This window comes from Cynoglossus semilaevis, chromosome Z (assembly GCF_000523025.1).
Source record: "Cynoglossus semilaevis isolate Cse_v1.0 chromosome Z, Cse_v1.0, whole genome shotgun sequence".
Lineage (NCBI taxonomy): Eukaryota > Metazoa > Chordata > Actinopteri > Pleuronectiformes > Cynoglossidae > Cynoglossus > Cynoglossus semilaevis.
In genome coordinates, this window is record NC_024328.1 from 19,112,044 (window position 1) to 19,135,431 (window position 23,388).

Genomic DNA, 23,388 nt, shown 5'->3' on the forward strand with positions numbered 1-23,388 from the left:
AAAGAGTGTGAGAGAGAGAAAGAAGGATAAAATGCATTTTAAAAATAAGTGAACTGGCATTGCATTTCACAAAAAAAAATCATTAAGCTCAAGATTTTGGAACAAATTCACTGTAAAGTGCTAACTGGTTCGAGCAGAGAAAAGCACACGTTCCCTTTTTGAAAAGATTATACACATTACTTTATACATGGAGGTACAGTTAAAGCCAGTCATCAGGCGAGCAATTACCAACCAGAAGACATGGACCACATTTCATGTATTAGTCCTTTAATAAGATAACTGCTTCCTTAATTTCCTTTGTTAATGGTAACAACGAGAATCTTGCCACTGGTTGCCAGTTACATTGCCATTTACAAATGCTGGTGTCATCACTATACAATTTCTCCTGTGCTCCTTTGTAACTACATGCAATTGACTGACATACAGTATTAAAACTCTCAAGTCAAGTCCTTCTGAATCCTCATATGGACAGGAGTCCTTGAACCCCTGCTGGAAGTGGTGGACTGGCCTGACAAAAGCAGGGATCTGTCCCCTTTAATGCCTGCCTTGCTGCAGGTCCTGAGACTCCACTGTTTACCTTTTTGTGCCTCATAATCAGAGGCATGTTTTATGTAAAAAAGAAAAAAAAGGAACAAATGAAAAAAAAAATTATATGGAGGGGACTGCGTCAATAAATTTCTCCCCTATCGTCCACCTGAAGTGAACACAGCCCTCCCCACCCAATCCTAAACATAAAAAGGTAAAAACTAGGTGTACTGCAGAATGGCTTTACTCCTCACAGTCTGTGGGGGGAGCTCGAGCCCCTAGGAGCTGAGGTGCGGTTGGTGGTCTTGCGGCTGTTCTGTCGTGTCTGATTCAACTTGGTGGCCGAAGGTTTCCGAGCATCAGGCTGGCGCCTCCCCTGGGGGCCCCTCCGTTTGCCCCTCTGCCCTGCACGGCCCCTTCCGGCCCCCGCTGGTCACTTGCGTGAGTGCAGTGTGTCCTGGAACTTGGTGCTGGTGTAGCGGACGTGGAATCCTTTTTTGTTGATGGTGTCGTCGGAGCGGAACTTGATCACAATGGAGTCGCCGGCCGAGTAGATCTCCTCTGGAGGCTGTCAGGAGGGAAACCACAAACACATTCATTTAAGGCCTTTGTAACTTTCTGCTTCTTTGATTGCACTTCAATTTAAAGTAAAGCCTTCACTAGCGTTCAAGCCAAAGTCAAACCAGTGACTATGACTAATGGCTTCTAACTACAGAGGAGGGTTAGTTCCCCAACAGCAAGCGGCCAACCGAGGGCCCTCGACCACGGCTGCCTCATTATAGCTTTTTAAGTTGCGGCTGATTGCTGTACTACTAATCTAGAATAAATTAAACTAAAGTGATTTTAAAGAGTCACACAAAGTAGATGGAATTAAATATATTGTTTTAAGAGATTCCTACATATTTTATTATTACAATGTGCTAGTCTCACATTCATTTTATAGCATATAACTAAAAAAAATCTAAACGCATCATTATTGGAGGTGTACACCACTGCTGGACAGTGCTTTGCTACATTTAATGAAACAGTCAGATTAGTCATTAGCTGTCAGGGGTTTGAATGTGCATTTATCGTATCACAATACATTACATTTACATGTATTGATTTAGCAGATGCTTTTATCCAATGTGACGGAGAGGAGACCTAACAGTTGAGCTACATTAGCTAGCTAACTAACTAGAGTGAGAGTGCAGAAGTGGAGACAAGTGCAGAAGGAGAAGGGAGGAAGAATTCTTGTTCTGTGGAGTGTGATAGAAAAGTACTGGGTTAATATACTGTATCTCAATGTAAAGGAATGTTTCTGATTTCATTAAGAGATGCTCTTAATGTTACATTGTACACCACTTGTATTTCTGTAACATATACTTGATACCATTATGGTTCATGGCCTTCATAATCCCTAGCTAGAAACAGAAAATAATTATCTAGAATCTAGATTACTATTTTCTGTTAAAATCTTCAAAACATTTTTTTCACAGAAAAGAGAAAATTGCACTAAATTGCCTAAGAATATGTAGCAATGTGCCATTCTATGTTTAAAATTCAGAAAAAACTGGAACCTCAACCTCATTCCATAAGCAATGTACTGCACAAAATAAATCCGCAAAACGTCTTTGAAAAACTTTGGAAACTTTTTCATAGAGTTTAGACACTTCATCAGAAGATTTGTGGAAAAAAACATTTGGAAACTTTTACGGAAAAATATGCTGATTTGCCTAATAAATGTAGAAATTCCCCTATGCTTAAAATTCATGTAAAAAAATCTACATGAAGAAATACATTACAAAATAACAGTAGAATAGTTTCAAGACTCTTTTTTCTATGATTTCCACCAGACAGCACATTAGTCCTGACATCAACAAATGACAACATATCTCTTCAGTAAAGAAAAAACAAACATATCGTACGCAGCATCTCATTTGTTCAAACATTTTCTTTAAAGCTCAGGCGACTTTATCTGTACTTTGTGAGCACAGACAAGATACCCAGCACTTGACCTGGCTTTTTAAAAATGATGTTTGTGTCAAATGATTTTGATGATGAAAACCAATCAGCTGGTTGAGCTGATATATGGATGTGACTTAACAAAGATGAACACAGAATGTTCAAGCAGATTGAGGTTCAGCTACTGACTACACATATATATATACATATATACAGTACATATATGTATATATATATATATATATGTACTGTATATATATATATATATATGTACTGTATATATATATATATATATATACATATATACACACACACATATATATATATACATATAGTGCATATTTTACATGTTTAAGCAGGCTGACAGTATGATTCTAAAGTGTATCTGAAAAAAAAAAGTTTTTGTAACTGGATTGATGAAAAGTCATTATTACCGGACAACCGGCAACAAACAGCCCACTATTGTACAGAGACAAGCCCAAAGGCTAAATGTAAAGCCTCCCTGCACTAGAATAATAGGGTTTTTTTCACCCTACTTTGGAATGAATTGTGCCAGTTTATTTTCGATTAATTTTATAAAAGGAAACTTGATTGAAGAGTGGCTCCTCAGGGACTCCACGGTGTTATGTACCCTCCAGCGAATGATTCACAGGAACAGGCGTGGCTAAAAGGCCAGAGCTTATTACTGGAGTGTATAAATGAAATCAAGCTGTTCCCTGACCCACGGAAACTGCTGTTTCTATTTCCTGCTGCTCACCCTGTTCCTGACCGCGGCTGCAGCCTCAGCATTGGATGATTAATTTGAATTTACAACCCAGTGCCAGAGACTCTAATAGGCTATCGGCACCAAGGGAGTGACGGCTGATGTCGGCCGACATTACATTAAATTTAACAAAGCGATTAAAATACAGAATGGAAGCAAAAGCCCCAGGGTGGTTCAAAGCCACCTTATTACAAACTACTGCTGAAGGTTATTCAGCAGCAGAGCTTGTTCTAAAACAGTCTCAATTCTCCTGTTGTTTCGCTGCAAAACTGAAAATAAACAGGCTGAAGTCAACAGCGAAAAGACATTTTCTTACCCCTGACCCACAATAACGCCCCAGCCTTGGAGATTTGGTGTCGTCTCCATCGAAGAGCTCCATGTAGTCATAGCCACAGTCGGCCTCTTCTTCTATCTCAAAGGTCTGGAAGATGAGCTCCACGCCGTAGCCCTTCTCAGCAGAGATCACCCACTCACAGTCTGAGGCTCCAGGGTAGTTGTTGTCTCCAAACTGGGCATGGGAGAATAGGTCCTTGGTTTTGACTTCGGCTTTCAGGTGACCTCCACACTCTGTATGGAGAGAACAGTTGAGCTGCATCTGGGATTGTGGGAAGATAACAAATTGTTCTATTCTGTGGCTCATTTGTTTTCTTTTACAGTCATCCACGTACAAATGACTCTCAGCTCGGCTCTGTTTTTAATATGAGTCATGATCATTCTCAGACATGATGGTGGTTGTTCTTCAATGTACTGCATGACAATGAGTCCAGACTGATTTACTTTAAAAAGTAGAGCATGCTAACATTTTCTCTTTTTTATGTTTTGCAAGTGAGCCAATTATTTCTTGGTGTTTTTTTGTGGCAGTGAGAGAATAAACTGCATCAGTGATAGTGATCTTACTCAAGAAAACATATTGGCTATGGATTGATAACCTCTAAAGGCTAGTCCATATTGCAACAACGGCAGGACTCCTCTGGTTTCCCCTCACCATGCCAGACAGACACAAGGTTTTCTTTACTTTACAGGAATTGGACATCAAGCGAGTCGAATGTGTAAAAGATTTTTATAAATGCATTTTTCTTTTCTTGTTTGGCATAACTCTGTTTTATCACTTATTACATCTCAGTTGTACACCCTGAATCTGTCGGGATTTAATCTGAGTCTGAGTCTGAATCTAGTAGTGGCCTTGCTTGTCTGTAATAAGAGATTTAATTGTGCAGATGTGCAATAACACATATTCCAAGGGCATTTTGTCCTATGGTAATAAGGTAAATAGAGACTCTTCAACTAAAATGTCTACTCATCATGAGTAGACCCTCACTTTAAGAAAAAGACAGACAAAAAAAAAGACAAACTCAAATGCAGTAACCCCATCATAAGGTAAACGACTGCACTTTGCACATCTATTTTTACCTGCAGTGTGCGACGCCTCAAAGCCTTTCTTCTGTACAGAATTATCAGAGAAGAAGTGAATGAACAGCTTGTTGCTGCTGGATGTTATGGGCTGGGGTTTCTTTGTGCCACAGAAGCGGCCCAGACTTGGTGCTTTTCCATCACGACCGTCGTAAATCTCAATGTGATCGTAAGTACACTCCAGGTGAGGTTCCAAGTCAATTTCATTGAAGGCCTGTGACACAAATAAAAAAGCATGTACATTAAATATCATGGGAAATATAAACCTCATTTCCTGTGAAGTAAGTATACTTCCTAAAAATGGCACAGAGATTTACCACTGGGTTGCATTCCTTTTTCTCTTGGTTATACCTTCTAGTGAAGTTTTTTAGGTTTTATGCAGAAATTTGATGCAGGACTATGTAAAAAAAAACATTATTAATTAAAACAAATGAACATGTTAAAAAAATCTAATTCATTTTTTCCCATAAATGATCTACTGTCTTAGTGTAATAAGATAATTTAACATCATTTTTTGTGATTGTTTTATCAATTACTGACATGTTACTGCAAATGCATACATATATACAGAACATATCACATTCAAAAAACAACTTTGAAAACATCAGAAGTGTAGTAACAGATGCGACACATACGATTTTAATGCGGTGTCCTGGAGTGGTGGTGAGTGCCCAGGTGCATGCCTTCTTACTGGGGTATTTATCGGGCCAGTTAGGGCTGGTGATAATGCCACTCACGCTGTTCACAGTGTGATCGCAGCCAGCTACAAAAAGACATCACCGAGTCAACAAGATGGTCCTTAAAGTGAAGAGGCTTCTGTGTTCGTATCACACAAGACCACGCTGGAGAATTCTACACAACAAAAGAGCATAAAAGTTGTCTTGCGAGGCGATTTACCTTCTTTGCAGTCGTGTTTATTCTCATGTAGCACAAAGCCACTCCTGCACTGACAGCTGTAGCTCCCAAAGGTGTTGACACACTCATGTTGACAGCCGCCGTTCTCCTTGGAGCACTCGTCCTTATCTGAAGAAGCAGACATGACACAAGAGACTGATTCCATTGAAATGTACATGAAAAAGGTGAAAGAAAACTAAATGGAAGGCATTTATTCAGTGTTCTCCTGGTCAAATAGTCAAGCCAAAACATTTAGAAAAGCTTAAAGGCAGAAATATAGAAGTTCAAATTTTTAGTTTGTTTATATTTTATTTCCATAGTATCATCGCAAAAAATCTGTAAAAAGCCTCACTTTACAAAAGATTCTTGGCTGCTGTTTCGTGTGTTATTCATGTTTTATGGTCGTAGTTGTGCAAACTCAAAAGTCATTAATATTTACGTAAGATGGGGTGAGAAAAGGTGTGTATTCATAAAAGTAAATTGTCATGGTGCATGTACTCATTTTTTTAAATTTAGAAGGAGGAATCAAGGATGTGCTGTTGAATCTGATTTAAAGATTTTCACTATCAGATGAGAAATTCACTTTGTTGCTTTTTCACTATTTCTAACTTCTGAGATTGAGTCTTTGGTCATAATTTATATCAAATCTTTTTCCAAATACTCTACAGGCTTCAGTCATTAAAGGATCCTCACATGGGTGAAATAAAATTTGTGGTGGCTATGCTGTGCAAGCTGTTACAGTGTGTTAATGGTGGTTAAAAATGTCAAGTATAACTTTTACTCTCTATAACTTACTACTATAACTTTTATATTGTAAAAAGAAATTTATATCATTAAAGGTGCATATCCACAATGACATTGTTCTGTAAAGCTACTGTACTTCCTCGAAGCAGTCAGTAAATGTAGGATTGAGTTAAAGGTTAGTAGTGATCTGTAGCCTGACTGTTGGTTATAATCTACGGCTGCTCACGGGTCCTTTAACAAGCTCAGCAGCTGTAATCACCCTGTTATTAGCCGTGTGACTTACTAGCACTCGAGCACTCACCTGAAAAGAACTGTGCCTTGAAGCCCTTTTTGGACACTGTGTTGTCAGACTTGAACTCAATGCGCATGTTGTTGTACTGAGATGTAATAGCCTCTGGCTTCTCTGCTCCACAGAACTTTCCGTGTAGCCTGGAGTCAGCTGAAAGTCCACTCCGAACCTCCACGTAGTCGTACTTACAAACCTGACAAAGGTATGAAAGAAGGCCATCAGGCACAGGCATTTTATTTGTGTTAAAAAATATATATGAGATAACAAAAACTTGAGGAGGGGGGAGATGAGGGGGAAGAGATGACAAATGAGAAGCGAGAGGTGAAGAGAGAGAACAGAACAAACCCACCCCGTGTCGATTCAAAATAACCCCAGTGCTCACGTCATTGCCCTCAGTCTCAAAGACGTCAAAGAGCAGAGTGATGCGATACTGTGTAGGGGCAACCAGCTGCCAGATGCAGTTCTTGTTTGGAGGATACTCTCTTGGCCAACCTGGACTTGTGATTGAGCCATTCAGCTTGGTGATGAATCCTCCACAAGCAGCTGTGCAAAAGAAAAACACAACATAAAACAGCGTAGAGAAGAGAAGAGGACAAATGTTAGCTGAATGAACACATGTGCTGACAGAAAATAAACTACAGCACATGTGTTTGCTCTGGAACACGTTCCAAATGGTATGTTGCAAACCATATGGCTGAAATGAAAGGCCCTTTTCTGTGTCTTGAATTATCTTGATAACAGCCTGAAAGCACTTAGGCAAGCTTTGCATCGGTTACACAATACACATGTAACCAACAGCGGCTGGAAACCCTTTCCCTCACCAGGCTTTTCACACAAATATAAATGTTCCTTTTTTTACAAACATGCAGGTTGCGAAAGGAATTAGCATACCGCCATGTATGTAAAAAAGAAAACCCTCAGGTTACCTAAAAACATTACTTAAAATTCTAAATATTTAGGTTATTTTTAAAAATACAAACATAACCATGTTGTTGTTAATTTAATGTCAAATCTAGAGCATATTTATATAAATATAAACAGGATATATAGTTTGAGTTTAACAACAGATTTCTTTTATGTTTTGTTTTAGAATTTACCTTGTAGTATAGTGTTAAATTCAAACCACTACAGCTGATACTAATAAAAACATTTATGATTAATATTTTGTTAATTAAACTTTTCTGACACTAAGCTTAAAAAGAAAAAGAACAAATAATTTATAATTAGGTTAAATTAAATTGTAAGTTTTATCTGATAATAAAAAGCCAGCTCCTTGTTGTAATAAATATTTCAGAAATAAATAGTCAAGTCATTCATTTAAAGAATAAATTGTGGTAATTTCCAGCCTTTGCTGTTTGGTAATTACAGTCTTTCGCGCTACAATGACTAATTGTTTGGCTCCATTACAAGGACTACAAATAAATCATGGCTTGACACTATATACAGGTTGTACATACAGTATTATGTCCTTAAAGAAGAATACCAAGAGGTATAATTGTAGCAAACTATTCAATAGAAAGAACTAGTAACAGTCAGAGCCCACACTCTGGGAAACCAGCAAAACAATTAATGAAGAGACTTGTTCTCTTCATTAATTGTTTTGCTGCAATAAAAAATATGAACACTCATTTCTACACACACCCACACACACACACACATACAGATTCTTACAGAAACCGACAACACAGCTGCCCACAAAGGGCAGCTGAAGGTATTGACCCTCCTGAGATGCCGCACTAACTTAAGAGGATAAGAAACAACCTCTATCCTGCCTCTGTACAACCTCCCAGCCAGGCTTATTAGCCTCAGCAGTGCAGGTGCAGCCAACAGCTGCTGACCAGCCAAGAAAACTATGATCTAGATTCAAGATCCCAGTGCAAAACACAATTACATCCTGTTGTAAATGGGCCTTGGCACAGCAGTCAGATTGGATGAGCACAGGTGTAAAAAAAAAATGATCAAAGAAATCATGGTACCAGTTCCATTTAGCATGTGAAGCGTTGCGTGTCACCATTTCCAAATGTATGTTGACTGTATTTTTATCTCTTATGATTGGACAACACATATTTAGTCGATTTGAAGGCACAGATTTGTTGATTTAAATTTTGCATTGTACTAAAAATGCTGTGGATGGTTCTGTGGGCCACTTTTGGTATGCGGGCCAGGAGTTTGATACCTGATTTATACTCACATTCATCCCTATGGACACTTATAATTAAACTTGTGTTTTTGACTGTAGGGTAGAAAGTATGTAAAAGATGTCAGGTAATTAAAACCTTTCCGACAGGAAGTAATATTAGTGGAAATGAGTTATAGACACAATTTTCTACTAAAACATGTCAAAATGTATTATCTTATCACAGGCTGTAGAGACTCATTGTACAAGCTGAACAACATGAAAAAGCATTAGTGAGGGGAGATTTTCCTCTGGTGCTGCACTGTTGTTGGTCAGGTATTGTCCAGTACAGCTTTAACACTCAGGTACAACAAAAACAACAACATGTAATTTAATACAAAAGTAATACTTGACATGCTGTGACTCAAATCTACAAATGACAGACCAGTCAACAAAGGCAGCGCACACCGTATTCTCACTGGCTTTTAGAAATAACTGGATTATTATGCCTGGGTGGCTAAATGTGTTAAGTCCTTGAGCATGTAAATTACATAGCCAGCAGTGCTGGTAGCTTTTCTCCCTGTACTTACCCTCACAGCTGCGCTTGTCAGCAGCCAGCTCATAGCCTGGGTCACAGGCACACTTGTAGCTGCCTAGTGTGTTGACACAGCGTTGCTCACAGCGACCGTTGTCCGGTTTGGAGCACTCATCCATCTCTGAAAGGACAAAGATATGTTGGCACCCTGTTAGTCGGCCTCCCTGCCTCAATGGTTTTACAAGAAGAACCCTCTGACACAACAGCAAGGGCAGAGAAAGAAGGTCCCAGAGATGGACCAGAAGGTAAGGGAGAGAAAACATTTACTTTAAAACTAACAGAAAAAAGATGTGACATGAGGGAATGTTTTTTTTTTTCTTTATCTTTCAAAGGGTCGACCCCCCCCCCCTCACCTTTGAAGAAGTTGGCAGCAAAGCCAGCCTTGTTGACGGAGCCATCTGAAACAAATTTCATCCACAGGTGGTTGGAGCTGGTTTTGATGTCATCTGGTTTGTCGTAGCCACAGAAGCGGCCAAGGAGAGGGCTGTTTTCAGAGTTGCCATCACGCACCTCCAGGTAGTCATAGGCACAACTGTCATGTCTCTCAATCTGTGAAACGTTAAAGACTTTGAGGTTTAGCACAAGCACCAAGTTGGCATCAAAATAATTAAAAACATTTTAAATACATCAAAATCATTAGGGATTGAGTGCTTTCTTTTTCTTCTTTTATTTCTTTGGTCGGCACGACTTGGTGAAATCTTGAACATGGCCCAGTAGCTGACAGTATTGCATGTGGTGTAAAAACACGAGAAAATGAAGACAAAAGAAGGGATGGACGGAGGGACAGGATCAGCTAAACTTTTACAGGAAACCAAATCTCAAATATAATTGTTTTATAATGCAATTTTTAAACACCGAGGTACAAATGTAGGTGTAAAGTTGTGAGATCTGTAGAAGATGTATCATGACATAGTCATAGTTACACATTATTTTATAAATAAAACATAGTGCAGGCACTCAACGGCCATTTAAACTTTGTTTAATGCACTCCCCATAGGAGAGAGGGGGAAGTATAGTGACATCTTTTTGGTTTGTAATTACTTTTTTATTTTATCTTTAAAAACCAACTCTTACCTCAAATGACTGAAAAGTGAGGCCTACGTGGAAGCCCTGAGCTACAGAAATCTTCCACACACACACTTTGTTGGGTCTGTAGTCATCAGGATAGTTAGGAGACTGGATCTGGCCGTTGTCCTTCTTCACCTCCCCACCACAGATGGCTGTAAGTGACAGTTGGGGAAGAAAAAGAACAAACAAACAGAAGTGAATTTTTTCGATGGAAATTTCATCGGAACATGATTTCGGTGAAAGAAACTTTCAGTTCCGATTTACGCAATCTGGATTAACTAAAATACCTTCTCCTCGTACTCACACACACAAAAGCATGCATGCACGTACACACATGTTCGAACTGTCTGGAAACAATGGAGCTGACTGTGACGGCCGGCCAAAAATCTGATTAACGCAGTTTAAAGTGGCTGACACATCAGCAGTGGAGGAGCCAAAAACTCTGGATATAAATGCAGCTTCTAGGCACATTGTTGGATGAGCGACTGACTCAGTGTTTAGTCAGCCGAGGCGACCTGCTAGATTGGAGATCAGGAAGGCCGTGAAACGGGTGCTTACCCTCATAAACGGCGGAGAAACCTTTTCCCACCCAATTACTGCTGCTGCGGAACTCAATCCACAGGCGACTGTCTGTGGAGATGATGGGCTCGGGCAACTTATCCCCACAGAAACGACCTGGGTCAGAGGTAGAGGAGGACACAGATTAAGCACAGTGAGCTCTTTGTGATAAATGAGATCTGCTCTGAAATTCTTTCACTTCGAGGAAGTTACTGGGATGAGAAGAAATATAAGACAGTGACTAAAATAAATCAGCATTAAACTAACTGTAAGAAATTAAAGCGTGCAAACGTGGCCAACCAGCTCAGTTTTTCTTTTTTTTTAAAAAAAGGCCTGAATTTCATTATGCAACTAGATCAGCAACAAATCATCCTTATATGTTTATCCAAATCCAAATCCATCCTTTTATTTATTTTTTAAGTTAAGCTGCTTATAGACTACAATCAAGCAGAAAGATAAATCACACTTATTTCTATTTTATTATGAACATGGATAAAGATATAAAGTCATTTGTTAGAGCAAATTGTTTTTATGTTTTATCTACAAATAAAATAAATTAATTAATTAATATCAAAAAATAACTTGAGCTGATATTCAGTACTTTTGTGCCCAAGTATATCACTGCCCATGACCAGGATTAAACACAACTGTGACTTCGTCACGTTCTGACAGCTTCAGGATTGTGCTTTGGGATTTTGTACAGTATAGGATTAAGAAGAGGCTGATAACATCTTAAGCAAAGGCTTGAATATAATCAGATGTACTACGAGGTGTACCGCTTCTGATGTTGTGAGCACGTGTTCCAGAAATGTCAGATACTTGAGTTTTGCTCAGAGCTTAAATCCCAACTGTGGCCTCAGATCATTTGTTCTTGTTCAATCTGACCTTTGAGCGGCGCTTTTCTCCAGTAACCATCACGGATCTCCACGTGGTCATACCAGCACAGGTGACTCCTGTACAGATCCATGGAGGTGAAGTTCAGAATGATCTTAAAACCACAACAGAGAGAAATTATTGACACACTGTTGGCCCAAAATCACACAATGCTGGGCAGACAGAGTGAAAAACAAAAAAAAGTGCTAAAAGTGCTAAAAGTTTTTGGAAGCATTAGTGTGAATCTTAAGGAGCAGACTCTGTAGCTTAAGTCCTTTAAGGTGTTGCAAAATTGATCTTTAACTTTCCAGACATCCCATACCTTTTCTCCGGGTGTGACTGATATTCTCCAGATGCAGTGCATGTAGGCTGAGTATCCATTGGGGAAACCAGGGGAGGAGAAGTTCCCGCTGCTGTCCTGCATACTGTCCCCACATCCTGAGCAACAAAAAGACAAACACAGAAATCTGTAAGTAAGGCATGCATGTCAAAGATGTCGCTCAAAAGCCAGGCTGAGATCAACTGAGTTCAGTCTCCATGTGTTTTATGTCTATCAAAACTGGGCAGCTTGTATATATGAAAGTAGATGATACCTTGTCGCATTTATCAAAAACAACTTTTTGTGATTTCAGCCACCACACGGTACAGAAATCACCATGAAAGACTGTAACAAAAACTTCTTCTGAGGAGTAGAAGAAATGACTAATTAGCCTTGAAGCTCAGTTTGTTCCAAGTTTTGCGAGATGAGTTGGACAAGTTTCCCTGCATGAATAATTTGTCATATTTAAGCAGAAATGTGCTAATTATCTGCTGTTGTAGAAGTTGGACCCATCATGTCGGTAACAACTTAAAATTGAACAATCTAATACATTTCCATTTCAAAATCTCATTTGGCGTGATTCTGATATCACTAGAAGCTGTCGTTAGAACTGGTTTTAATCGTACCCCTCTGTGTGACTGAAATCGAAACACCCACGCATTAGCTGGTGCCAATAAATCTCAGCTATGTCACTAAATTCTGGCCACACCAGCAGTGAACTCAGTCCCCTGTAAACCTGCTGCAGTGGCAGATGCTTGATGATGGAATTGTAAAAGTGAGTGAAGTAGAGGGCAGCACTTTTATGTTCAAAGGCACATCTGCTGATAATATGCATCTACTACTTCAGTGCCTGCGCCTGCTCCAGAAACAAACAGCCGCCACTCCAGACGATGATTGCACAAAAAGGAACAGAATGAGGGACACTTTATCTGAGTGTCCTCTGGAAAAAAAAAACCTGGCCCTCTATAAATAAACCAGCTCTCTGGAGGATGTGATGCATTATGTACATATTGCTCCAGAAAAAGAACAAAAAACAAAACAGCCTTTGAGTGTGACAGCCCATTCTAAGCAATGCACACAGCCTATCGACAGAACTGCAGCTGCTGCCGAGTTGGGGAAAGATGTGTTTAATTAAGACTAAGAGCAAATGACAAAGGTCCATCTTGGGAGCTGTGTCTGCATTCATTATTGCCTCGGTGTTATCTTTACCTTGGGCTGAGTTTCGCAGGAGTAAGGAAAACAACTCCCTCCGACTGTTTGCATTTACTGCTCCCCCAGAGGACTTGGTGTAAGCAATAAAACGAGGAGCCCAGAGCTAGGGGTTGTGTGTAATAATGTTTGGCAGAGGTCTGCCAATACTAAACCATTAACAAGCGCTACGGCACACACTGGGGGATACAAACACTCCCAGGACTTTGGCGAAAATGGGAGATTTCTAGCTCTTTAGGGAGCCTTTTTTTCTAAGATCACAGTGAGAGGTTCCTTACATCATCCCCCAAGATGTGTGCCACATCATCCAGTCTTCTCCTAAAGGCGGAGCTTACAATAAAGTGTGAAACATTTTGACATAGACGTCCACTGTTGATTTGTCCAAGGCCAAACCGTCCTGGTCTGCTCTAAGACCACATCAGCTGGTTTGGTCTCTCCAGAACAATCGCTGTGTTTATGTTCTTTAATGAGAGCTTGATAGCTCAAGCTTCACTGGCCTGACCTACACTTAACTGATATAAAATCTATTGAGCAGAAGGCCTCTCTCAGTGCACTTCTGCAAATGCTGTAAATTCTATTTACTTCTGCACCATTAAATTCTCTCCCTCTTCTCCGTAAAGAAACTTCAGAGAGGGGCCAGGATTACATATCCTTTTCTTCACGCATAGCTCCACGGTTTACGTTTTACACAGCGCTGGTTGTTCTGACATGACAACAATTCCCAACAATCTTTTTAGTCATTAGCTGTGAGAGACCAGATGTTCTTTAAGGTCTATCTGGGAAAGAGCAATGACAAACTTCCTGTCCCGGGGCAGTGTTTACACTCCTCCTAGTTTGGGAGCCTCGGACACTGTAGCCAAGGAACCACAGTGCACCACATCAACTGTGGATGCTCAGCTATTTCTACACAGCGAGAGTTGCATCTGGGAAAGTCAAGAGGAGCTGTGAACCTCTCGCTTTCTCCCTCTTCTCTCTCATTTTTCTTCTCTCCTTCTGCCTCTCTGTCTTTCTTTTTCAGAGCTCTGGTGCACTCACGTGCAAAAATAGACAGGAAAAAGCCACAGCAGAGAGAATCTCTCATTTGGTCTTACTGGAGCATTTGTAGAGTTTGCGCGCCTGAGTGATGTCCCCTTTGCTCAGTCTGGTTCTCTGGCCAATGGGTGGTCGTACCCCATTTACATCATAGCGAGGGAGGATGGTGTCCAGGAAGATGCCTCTGTAATTAAGAAAGAGAAAATCATGATCATTATACTCATTTACACAATCATCGAAATAAGTAAACTAAATAAAAAAAAGATATTGTAAAACACTAATTTTGAATAATTTTAAATTTTAAATAGAATGTATGGACAATCTTTATTAAAATGTTGATAATGACAGTTGGGGCAAGTCTGAACATACTGGAGTAATTTCAGAGGCAAATACAACAAATCCGCCTGCCAAATGAAAAATAAGATTAGTTTGATTGGTTGGATATGACATTTTAACAACATAAGAATCAGAGTCAGAATACAGATTATCAGATGTGATGAACTTGTGTACTTCTGTGCAAAATCAAAATTACTGCACGTAACAGCTGTAATTCTTCATTACTATGGTCAAAGTATGACTTTATGCCCAGGCCTTATAAACTCACATAACACACATATAATTAACCTCACAGCTTCATGACAGGGAATACTATTTAAAAAAAGTCATACCTTTTTCGAGAAAAATCTCAATTAAAATGTGCGTCTTGACTCAACTAACACGAACTAGCTGAAAAAAACGTTAATAAAACTTGACAAGAATGATATGCAGGATAGAGGAGAGCACTTTGTGGACAGCCATCTAAAAAAGAGAATGTTTTTCTGAGTACGCCTGCTGATCATCAGTGGGAGTTCTAGGTAGTGCATCTGCTTCAATTCTAGGCAGTATTTCACACATGATTTACATCTGAGAACACTGGAAGGAGAACTACAGTAAGTTCTGCCATCAACACTGGATAAAAAGGACTGAATTTAATTTAAAATGCCCCCAAACCCTAATTTTATTGTGATACATTAAACCTTTCTCAGGAACACAACAACAACAACGACAACAATGATGACGACAAACATCTGTGTAACATACACACGGCTTCCTGTGAAGTCCACATCTAAATTCAGCCAGTGTTTTTTTGGAGCTACAATAACATAGATAAAGCAGCTGCAAAGACCCAACACTGATTGAACGGACCGGCTGATGTTTTCTACCCGCTGTCCACCTCCGTCAGCCTCCATCAGAATGCACACCCACGTGGACACAAGGGTATAATCAGGAGACATACAAACCTTTAACTGCCTGCTCTATAATGAACAGGGTTTAATTAAGACACAGTAAGTGACATAATTTAAAGCTCATTCCACTCACCCGCTTCTAAGGTCATTGGAATGCTGACCTTAAGTCTTTACTGGGATTTTTGTTTTTTAATCAAAGATAAAAATTTGGTATTTTCACACAACAATATTGTAAAGAAAAAGGTTGTTAATTATATGGAGGGTCCAAACACTTTTCTTGAGTTCACCAGTGGAACTTCAGCAGTGGAACACACGTACACAGTCATAGCTTTTTCTCTTTTTCTAAAGTTGTCACAGCATTTCTAGGTAAAAAACATATCTGATTTCAAGGGAAATCAGATATGTTAGATGGAATTCAAAAAAGAAGTGGGGTAAGGATTAGGAGCAAATTATTTTTGTTAATTATTTCGTTTTCAAATTTGTGGTTTACTAAACAAAAACCGGGGTTAATAAAATCTCACGATTCTCCCAATGTGCTTTTCTTATGACCACATATCATTTATAGCAACTCCTCCAGGGAAGGATCATGAAGCAACGTGCTGTTCTGCAACAATAACACAAAATGTTTTATAAACAGCACTTTTAAACTCGAAAACTTCAACTAAAAGACAAAGCCATTCTCATAATCTAATAATCTTAACCAAAATTAATTATTTATTTATTATTTAATTCTGGCATTTTTCATATTGGCTAATTAATCCACATAAAAGTTAAAAAAATAATATGGCACAACAGCCCAAAGAGGCTCTTTTCACACTACAACCTCACTTGACACTTGGGTAGTTCATCATCTCCCAAGTATTGGTGAGCAACGGCCTGGCTCCTTGGTTGTTCCCATGGTGACGTGCCTATCAACGCCAGGCATGTACACACAGAGCAGACTGAGCTAACAGTGTAGACTCTGTCTGTCTGTCTGTCCGTCTGAACTCATATGCTGGCAGTCCAGTAGAGAAAAGGAGAATCCTGTTGGTGTCACAGCGGACAAAGGCTACACTGGACGGTCTCTATTTGAGTTGGCATTGCTCCATACACAACGTCCAGAAAAATCTCTCTGGAGCAAAAAAAAAAAAAAAAGGGGGGGGGGGGGGAGACAACAAATCCCAGACAAAAAGCATTGGGATCAGCCCTGCTTCTCCCCAGAAGATGCAGCAAAACATCAAGACCCACCATGAAATCATCAAAACAACAGCCACTCCAGAGGCCCTGCCTTCCCACGGTGATTTACTGTAAAACATGGAGCAAACACACCGGATCCTAATGGGGTAACAAAGCAGGACACTGCCACAGATGAATCAGGCAATCGCTTGTAAGGGAAAACTTCTCGGAATGACTTGTGTAAACCTTATTAGAAAGCCCCAACCTGTAGTAGAGCTCTGTGAAACATTCCCCAGCAGTGGCAGGGGCAGTGGCACCCCCCCCCCCCCCCCCCCCCCCCCCCCCCCACAAATCTCCTTCGTCTACGAATTAGGAGAGCAACAGGGTTGGACTTGCAGTGAAAACAGAGGACTGGGGATTATCATAAACACACTCCTGCTTGTTTAATACAAGAACATCAGCTTAAAGGTCAGGTGTTTTACTTTAACAAAAGTATTTTGGTCAAATATCGAATTCAGTAAATGGCTGTTTTATTGTAGCTCAAAATAAGCTTGTTATGTGAACTTGAGGTAGAGGTTGTAGAAAACCAAATCAGCTGGAGTGTACAACATGATCCCCTTGCTATCTTACATGTACATAACATATTATTTTAAACAAAAAATAATTATTAAAATATATAATATATTTGTATTTTTGAGTCATCAATAGGTTAAGGACAGGGTTCTCAAACCCAAATGAGCTGAGGGCCACAGCTGCTATGGGGGCCACATCAGTGATAGATTTCCAATAAAGGTAAAACATATATTTTAGATAAAGTAGTTTTTGTTTTAATTTGAATATAAATTTAAAATACTGTATAATACTACAGTGTTTGGAGCTAGCATTAATCTGTTTTTCACTATATCTTACCCACTTTTTGTTCTGTTGGCAACTGGTTTCAGAGCAGTAGAGTGTTGTTAGTTATTTATTTTAATTATACATCAAGCATTATAACAATCTACTGTCAAGTATGACAACGGCACACGAGAAGCACAACAGCAGTACAGAGTCGAGGCTGAACGGGCTGAAAACATGGAGACCTTTTCTGCTCCTACTTAAACCTGGACATTCTTGCTTGTGGGGGTGGTGAGAGATCATAAAGGGAAAGGCTTCGCAGACTGAGTTGCAATGTTTGGGTGATTACTCCAATTTTCTAAAGGAGGTGACAGCAGTTTTACGCAGTTTATAGTACTGCGCTATAACAGTCCACTAAAATACATATTTTAAGAAACCAACAGATGAAAAAATATCAATTTCTGGAGTGAGACAATGATTCTGTAAAGCCACAAATCCAGCAGAGAGAAAGGGTTCCTGTGTGCATGAGGTAAACGTTTTGGAGTCTTTTGATGTTTCCCTTTATACTAGATGTTACTTCACATCGTGTTCCATCAATGGCAGTTTTCCTGTACAGTGTAAAACAAATTAAACCCACAAGATATCAGATTATACAAATAAATGTGCACCATTTCTGCTCCAGTCTGTGCAGCAGGGATTATCTTTCACCTAAACTTTGGATGCAGTCAGTCAGGCATTTCTGTGCCGTAGCCCACACCCTGCCATATCCTTACATTGAGACAGAGACTCTCTCTCTGCTCCCCAGATTTTTGCTACATGGCAGAGGCCCATACATTACATGAGGGACATGAGGGACTGCACACAAGGAGCTGATCGCTGGAGTTTTTTTCATCTATATGCAGCTGGCAGAGAGGTTTGAAAAATGAAAAGACGCACAACAGCTGGTTCTTATATCAGACCGAGCCTTTAATGATCAGTCTGGAGTCACTTGTTTTGTTTCGTTTGCCTGAAGATCACATTACAGCCACTAAGATTCACTGCATGTTGTATAGGTGCAGCTGCATAGATGAGGTGATTGTTTTGCCTGCTGTGTAGTTTTTCCCTTATTGTTTATCTATTAAATAATGACCAGTGTCAAATAATGCAGTTATCAAACACAAAGCTGTGGACACTGATCCAGTACACTGATGCAGATGGTTACCATTTACAAAACTGGGTGTAATGTCAACGCTTACATGCCTAAGAAAGCCCCTGACTTACAGACAGGTCCTAAAAGCAGTCACTCTGCTTGAAAGCATGGAGGCTTTTCCACTTACAGTCATGACTCAGGATCTGAATCTGACTCAACTTCCTCCGAGAGATCTTTTTTAGCTTTTCAGTTGCTCGGCTGGTAAATAACACTTTAATTAACAGCTTCCTAAGATGTCGAGAGTACGAGGCCAGACAGATTGTTGTTTGTCGTGGGCCTTTTTCTAGTAAGTTGTTTTCCCTCTGATGCCACAGAAACCCCTGTGCAGAGCTGAATGACAGCATAGCATCTGGCAAAACTTCCTGTAGCGTCCACCAGGGAGGAGAGAATGAGGTCAGCTGGTGACACACGTAAGAGTCATTTTCAATATGAAACACGTGCAGTTCAGCTCTGACCAACAGGTGTTCATCTGTGCAATGTACACTTAACACGTTTAGTTTCCACTGAATGGATAAAGTTTGGATTTTCTGTCTGCATGATCAAGTCCAGCAGCACTTTCCACCCAGAAAGGATGGTCATTCTCAGACAGAACTTAGCGGTGGTGACTTGAAATAAAGATAAATAGAATTCCTTTTAGTCATTTTACTCTTGACATCTAGACATTAAATGATAGCAATAAAGTGCATACAGATATAAAATAAGATCTCTGGTGAGAGAAATCAACATTACAGAATCAAGATTAATCCAAATGTAGACATTGCAATTTTGAATAGAAAAGTTAAGGGACATTTTTAAGCAGCTCATCTACCATGAAGCAAAATGTGTTTAAATAAATAAATAAACTGAAGTTATTATTATTATTATTCATCCCACAGTGGGGAAATTCACGGTGTTATCTACAGCAGAGCTGCTACAACAGGGAGGTGCCATCTTGGGTTGAACTCAGGACCTTTTACACCTTTTGTGTAAGAAGGTCTTGGGCTTGAGCCCCAGAGGAACCACATACTTAAGATGGCACCTCCTGTGTGAAAGCCCTGACATTGACAAAGTTAAATATTTGCTACAAAACTAAATATAAATGACTTGGGGCAGTGCTCAGAATTGTAATGTAGACAAATATGAGAGCTGCAGAGTGGGGAGGAAAACAAAAGTACCATGGGATGATGTAGTTATTTCTTATATTTTGATGAATACTGGCTACAGACGACACTTGTCACCTTCTTGTTACTGCTGTGACTAACAGTTATCTCATTTAGTAGTTGAGTCCAACAGTCTCTGTGAAGCATTTAAATCCTTTACCAGTTCAGTATTATAACAAGAGAAATTCAAAGAAACAAAATAGTCCCCTCGTCGCAACACTTTACTGCTTTTTCCATTTTGTTCCTCCTATGACTCAGGCTCTTCTGACATGACAACAAAGTGATGAACTGTTACAAATAGGCTGATGTGGGCGTAAAAAGACCTCCATATGCTGGATTGTGTTAATGAATAAGGTAGTGATCTTAGGTCAGCTGCAGCTAATTAGCTCCATCAGCTACATAACCACAACATTTACTGAATACAGGCAATGGTAACAAGGCAAAAAAAAGTTTCTTTTTCACCTTAGATAAAAAAGATTAACTAAGAATATAAATCCTATTCTTTGATTTCTGAGCATGTTCAAGTGATTAGTAAGGACTGACCTGAATTGCGCCTGAAGCAGAGAGGAGATTTAGTAATTGCACCTGGCTGCTATGAAGGTGATAAAAAGCTTTGCAGCAGACACCGCAGAAATAAATCTACCAAGTCTCTGCAGTAGTCTGGGCTAAATATCATGCTACTAATCATCAAAGCCTCTTCAAAGAGTCTTTAGGACAATAATGAGGCGCTTCATGGTATGGAGGCACAACTTTAACAAGGAGCTTCACATCGCTTTGAAGGTGCTGCACAGAATTTTTTTTGTTGTGATGTTGCAAGATCTGTGTTGTGGGTTGTGTTCAGCTTCAGGGTTGATCCTACTTTACTGAGGCTGCTGCTGCTAAAAGCAAGACCTGCAGAGAGGAGCCCTAATTTGAACACGCTGTGGGAAGGAGTCGGCATATTCCTGACAAACACTTTCACTAGGACTACAAAGACTTGGCCTTCATTTAAAAAAACAAAAACAAAACTAAATTTATATTCTTAATTATACTGAAGCACTATTTTGCAAAAGTCACCAAGAAAGGCAGGAATGTTTGATACAATTAATACTTTTATCTCCGTAAAAACATGAAAAGATACAATAATAACTAGTACGACTCTTGATGTGAAATTGATTTTCTCTGAAATTTTCTGGTATGTGAAGGAAGAAACAAAAAAACATTAGATTGTGGCTCTTGGATGTTACGATCAGATTTTAGAGCAGTGGTGGGGTATGTACAACCAGATAGGAACCATCAGTTTTTCCTGCATGACGTGAACCTGGCTAGGACACTTTACTCCTAAAGTGCCCATTGTTCCCTGGCCACATAGTGCTGGTGCCCAGCCCAGAAAATAGGTTGCAAATGGGTTGAGAGCTGCATTAGGTTAGACATCTGGCATAAAAACAACTGTGCCTACTTCTCTACACACAACCTCTTTAAAAAAGGCAGCAAACCAGTGTGAGTATTTTTTTATATAACATCATTGTTTCTCCTCTGATCTCTATTCTCTGTAAACCTCAGTGATTGTTAAATATAAAATGTCAAGCTTTGACAAAAGGAGCTTTTTATAGCAGCTAATAAACAAACACTTCACCTCAAGAAACCTGTTTCTGCCTCTATGTTTAAATGTCCCGCTTGTTTAAACATAAAGAAAAGTCCAGGAAAATCTAAAACGGTGGGTGGGGGGTGTTCCCCCCAGTTTAAAGGAATATGACCACATGACTCAGCAGCAGCCCAAAGACATGTGGTGCATTTCATACGTGTACAGTCATAAAATATTGGTGAAAAGGAGAAGATGGGTTAAAAGTTTAGAGCAGAGTGAGGAAACTGCTTGACCTTAATCTAAGGCCAGGTTTTATGTCTGGGGTGGATCTCGGTTTGGCTCCTACCTGGAGAATGTATTCCTGGCATAGTGCATGATACTGTCAAAGTCATACACCTCTCCCAGAGAGTCCACCTCCCCTGGTTCCATCTTCAAAAAGTTATATTCCTGTCCTGCATTAGGTAGAAAAGAAGAAGTTGAAACAGAATGTTAACTTTGAAAGAGTGAATGTTAAGTATAAATGTCTGGAAAAGGTAAATACAGTTGTTGTCAATCATATAAAATGGGGAACAACCTTTACTGAAGATGTTTCATTTCCTAAAGGTCACTTTATTCACTTACTGTATCCTAAAAATCTAACAACTGATTTTTAAACAGTGCAGCATTTAACATCCATCCATCCATCCATTTTCATCCGCTTATCCGTTTCCGGGTCGCGGGGGCAGCAGTCGCCACCCAAATCACATTGCACCGTACCAAACCTTCCTGCGGGTGGTGAGTCCACTGGAAGGTACCAACCGCCCTAACCGGGATTCGAACTTGCCCAGGAGGTGAACCCTGGGGTTCCACACCAATGACAGAGACATTGCCTCTGGGCCAAAGCGCCACTAGCATTTAACATGTGTGTTTAATTTTTTGCCATTACATATAGTGAATAACAACATTTTTATACCAGGACCCAGGCATGTGTGCAGAGCCAGCCATACTGAAAACTATCTGGGAAAAAAAAATCTGATAAAGTATTCCATAAAAAGGTGGTTATGGTTCACATTTTTGAAGCAAGACACTATTGGTCAGCTCTGTTACTGCAACCAAAACATTTCTGGGTGGCATCAAAAATGGAATGATACAAACTTCCATTAATTGACAATCTATGAGATGTTCCACATGGTATTCACAATAGCAATATTTGAATGTCTTCTTGCAAGGACGCAAGTTATTTTTACTCTCATGCCAATATTCAGACTCATACTTTTTATTCTTTATCAATCACTGTATCTTGTGCTGGTTTTACCCTCCCTTCTATCTTCAAATATGTCATTTTATTAATAGTTCATCATCCGTTGTGTCTTTGCAGCATTTTTTGCAGCATTTTTGCTGGCAGATTGCACTGTGCCCTCCATTGCTCCTACCTGGCTGAATGTTGTCCCTGATGATGCTGACGTGTTCGTCACGGTCCGGCCGTGTGTGCTCATGCCAGAAACCAATCACGTGACCCAGCTCGTGCACCACAATGCCAAACTTGTCACAGTTTTTCCCGATGGATATGGCCTGGGGGCCCCCTCCGCGGCGCCCCACGTAGGAACAGCACCTATGAATCAGCAGCCAGACGCACAAACAGAGAAAGGGCAGTGTATAAGCCAATGCAACACATAACGATTTGATTTAGTGTTTTACATACATAAAAAAAGGAGCTTGTGGAAACAGGTTTCCATGGTAGGAGGGACTGGACTGGGACTGTGTTGGTGGTTCTACAGTGTCTGATACATTTTTGTACAGTGTGTTTATGACATCATTTCATCATTTGTTTCCTGAAGGTGATTTTGTTTGTGTTGACCCTTTGCACACATCAACAGCAGTAATATCCATTCATCCATCTGCCAACACAAATGCTGCAAGTGACGGTGGAAACTGACTGTGGTGCTGTATCTTAGTGTGACAT

The 23,388-nt window shown here is 39.8% G+C and overlaps 1 protein-coding gene across 2 annotated transcripts in view; it reads right to left on the reverse strand.

The window, feature by feature from the left end:
- Positions 1–170: 170 nt before the first annotated feature.
- The window catches only part of bmp1a (bone morphogenetic protein 1a), a 39,570-nt gene continuing 16,352 nt past the window's right edge, over positions 171–23,388 (reverse strand). The window contains exons 5-20 of one of the 2 annotated variants that reach the window (XM_025053470.1): positions 22,859–23,037; positions 21,793–21,898; positions 14,399–14,523; positions 12,102–12,217; positions 11,792–11,894; positions 10,907–11,023; positions 10,355–10,500; positions 9,634–9,829; positions 9,276–9,401; positions 6,919–7,112; positions 6,582–6,762; positions 5,540–5,665; positions 5,278–5,405; positions 4,643–4,856; positions 3,549–3,799; positions 171–1,093 (exon numbers count right to left, since the gene is read on the reverse strand). In XM_025053470.1, coding sequence (XP_024909238.1) covers positions 959–1,093; positions 3,549–3,799; positions 4,643–4,856; positions 5,278–5,405; positions 5,540–5,665; positions 6,582–6,762; positions 6,919–7,112; positions 9,276–9,401; positions 9,634–9,829; positions 10,355–10,500; positions 10,907–11,023; positions 11,792–11,894; positions 12,102–12,217; positions 14,399–14,523; positions 21,793–21,898; positions 22,859–23,037 — 2,443 coding nt within the window. In that variant the 3' untranslated portion in view covers positions 171–958. The remainder of the gene's footprint in view (positions 1,094–3,548; positions 3,800–4,642; positions 4,857–5,277; positions 5,406–5,539; positions 5,666–6,581; positions 6,763–6,918; positions 7,113–9,275; positions 9,402–9,633; positions 9,830–10,354; positions 10,501–10,906; positions 11,024–11,791; positions 11,895–12,101; positions 12,218–14,398; positions 14,524–21,792; positions 21,899–22,858; positions 23,038–23,388) is intronic. The other variant, XM_008336779.3, reaches the window with a different exon arrangement.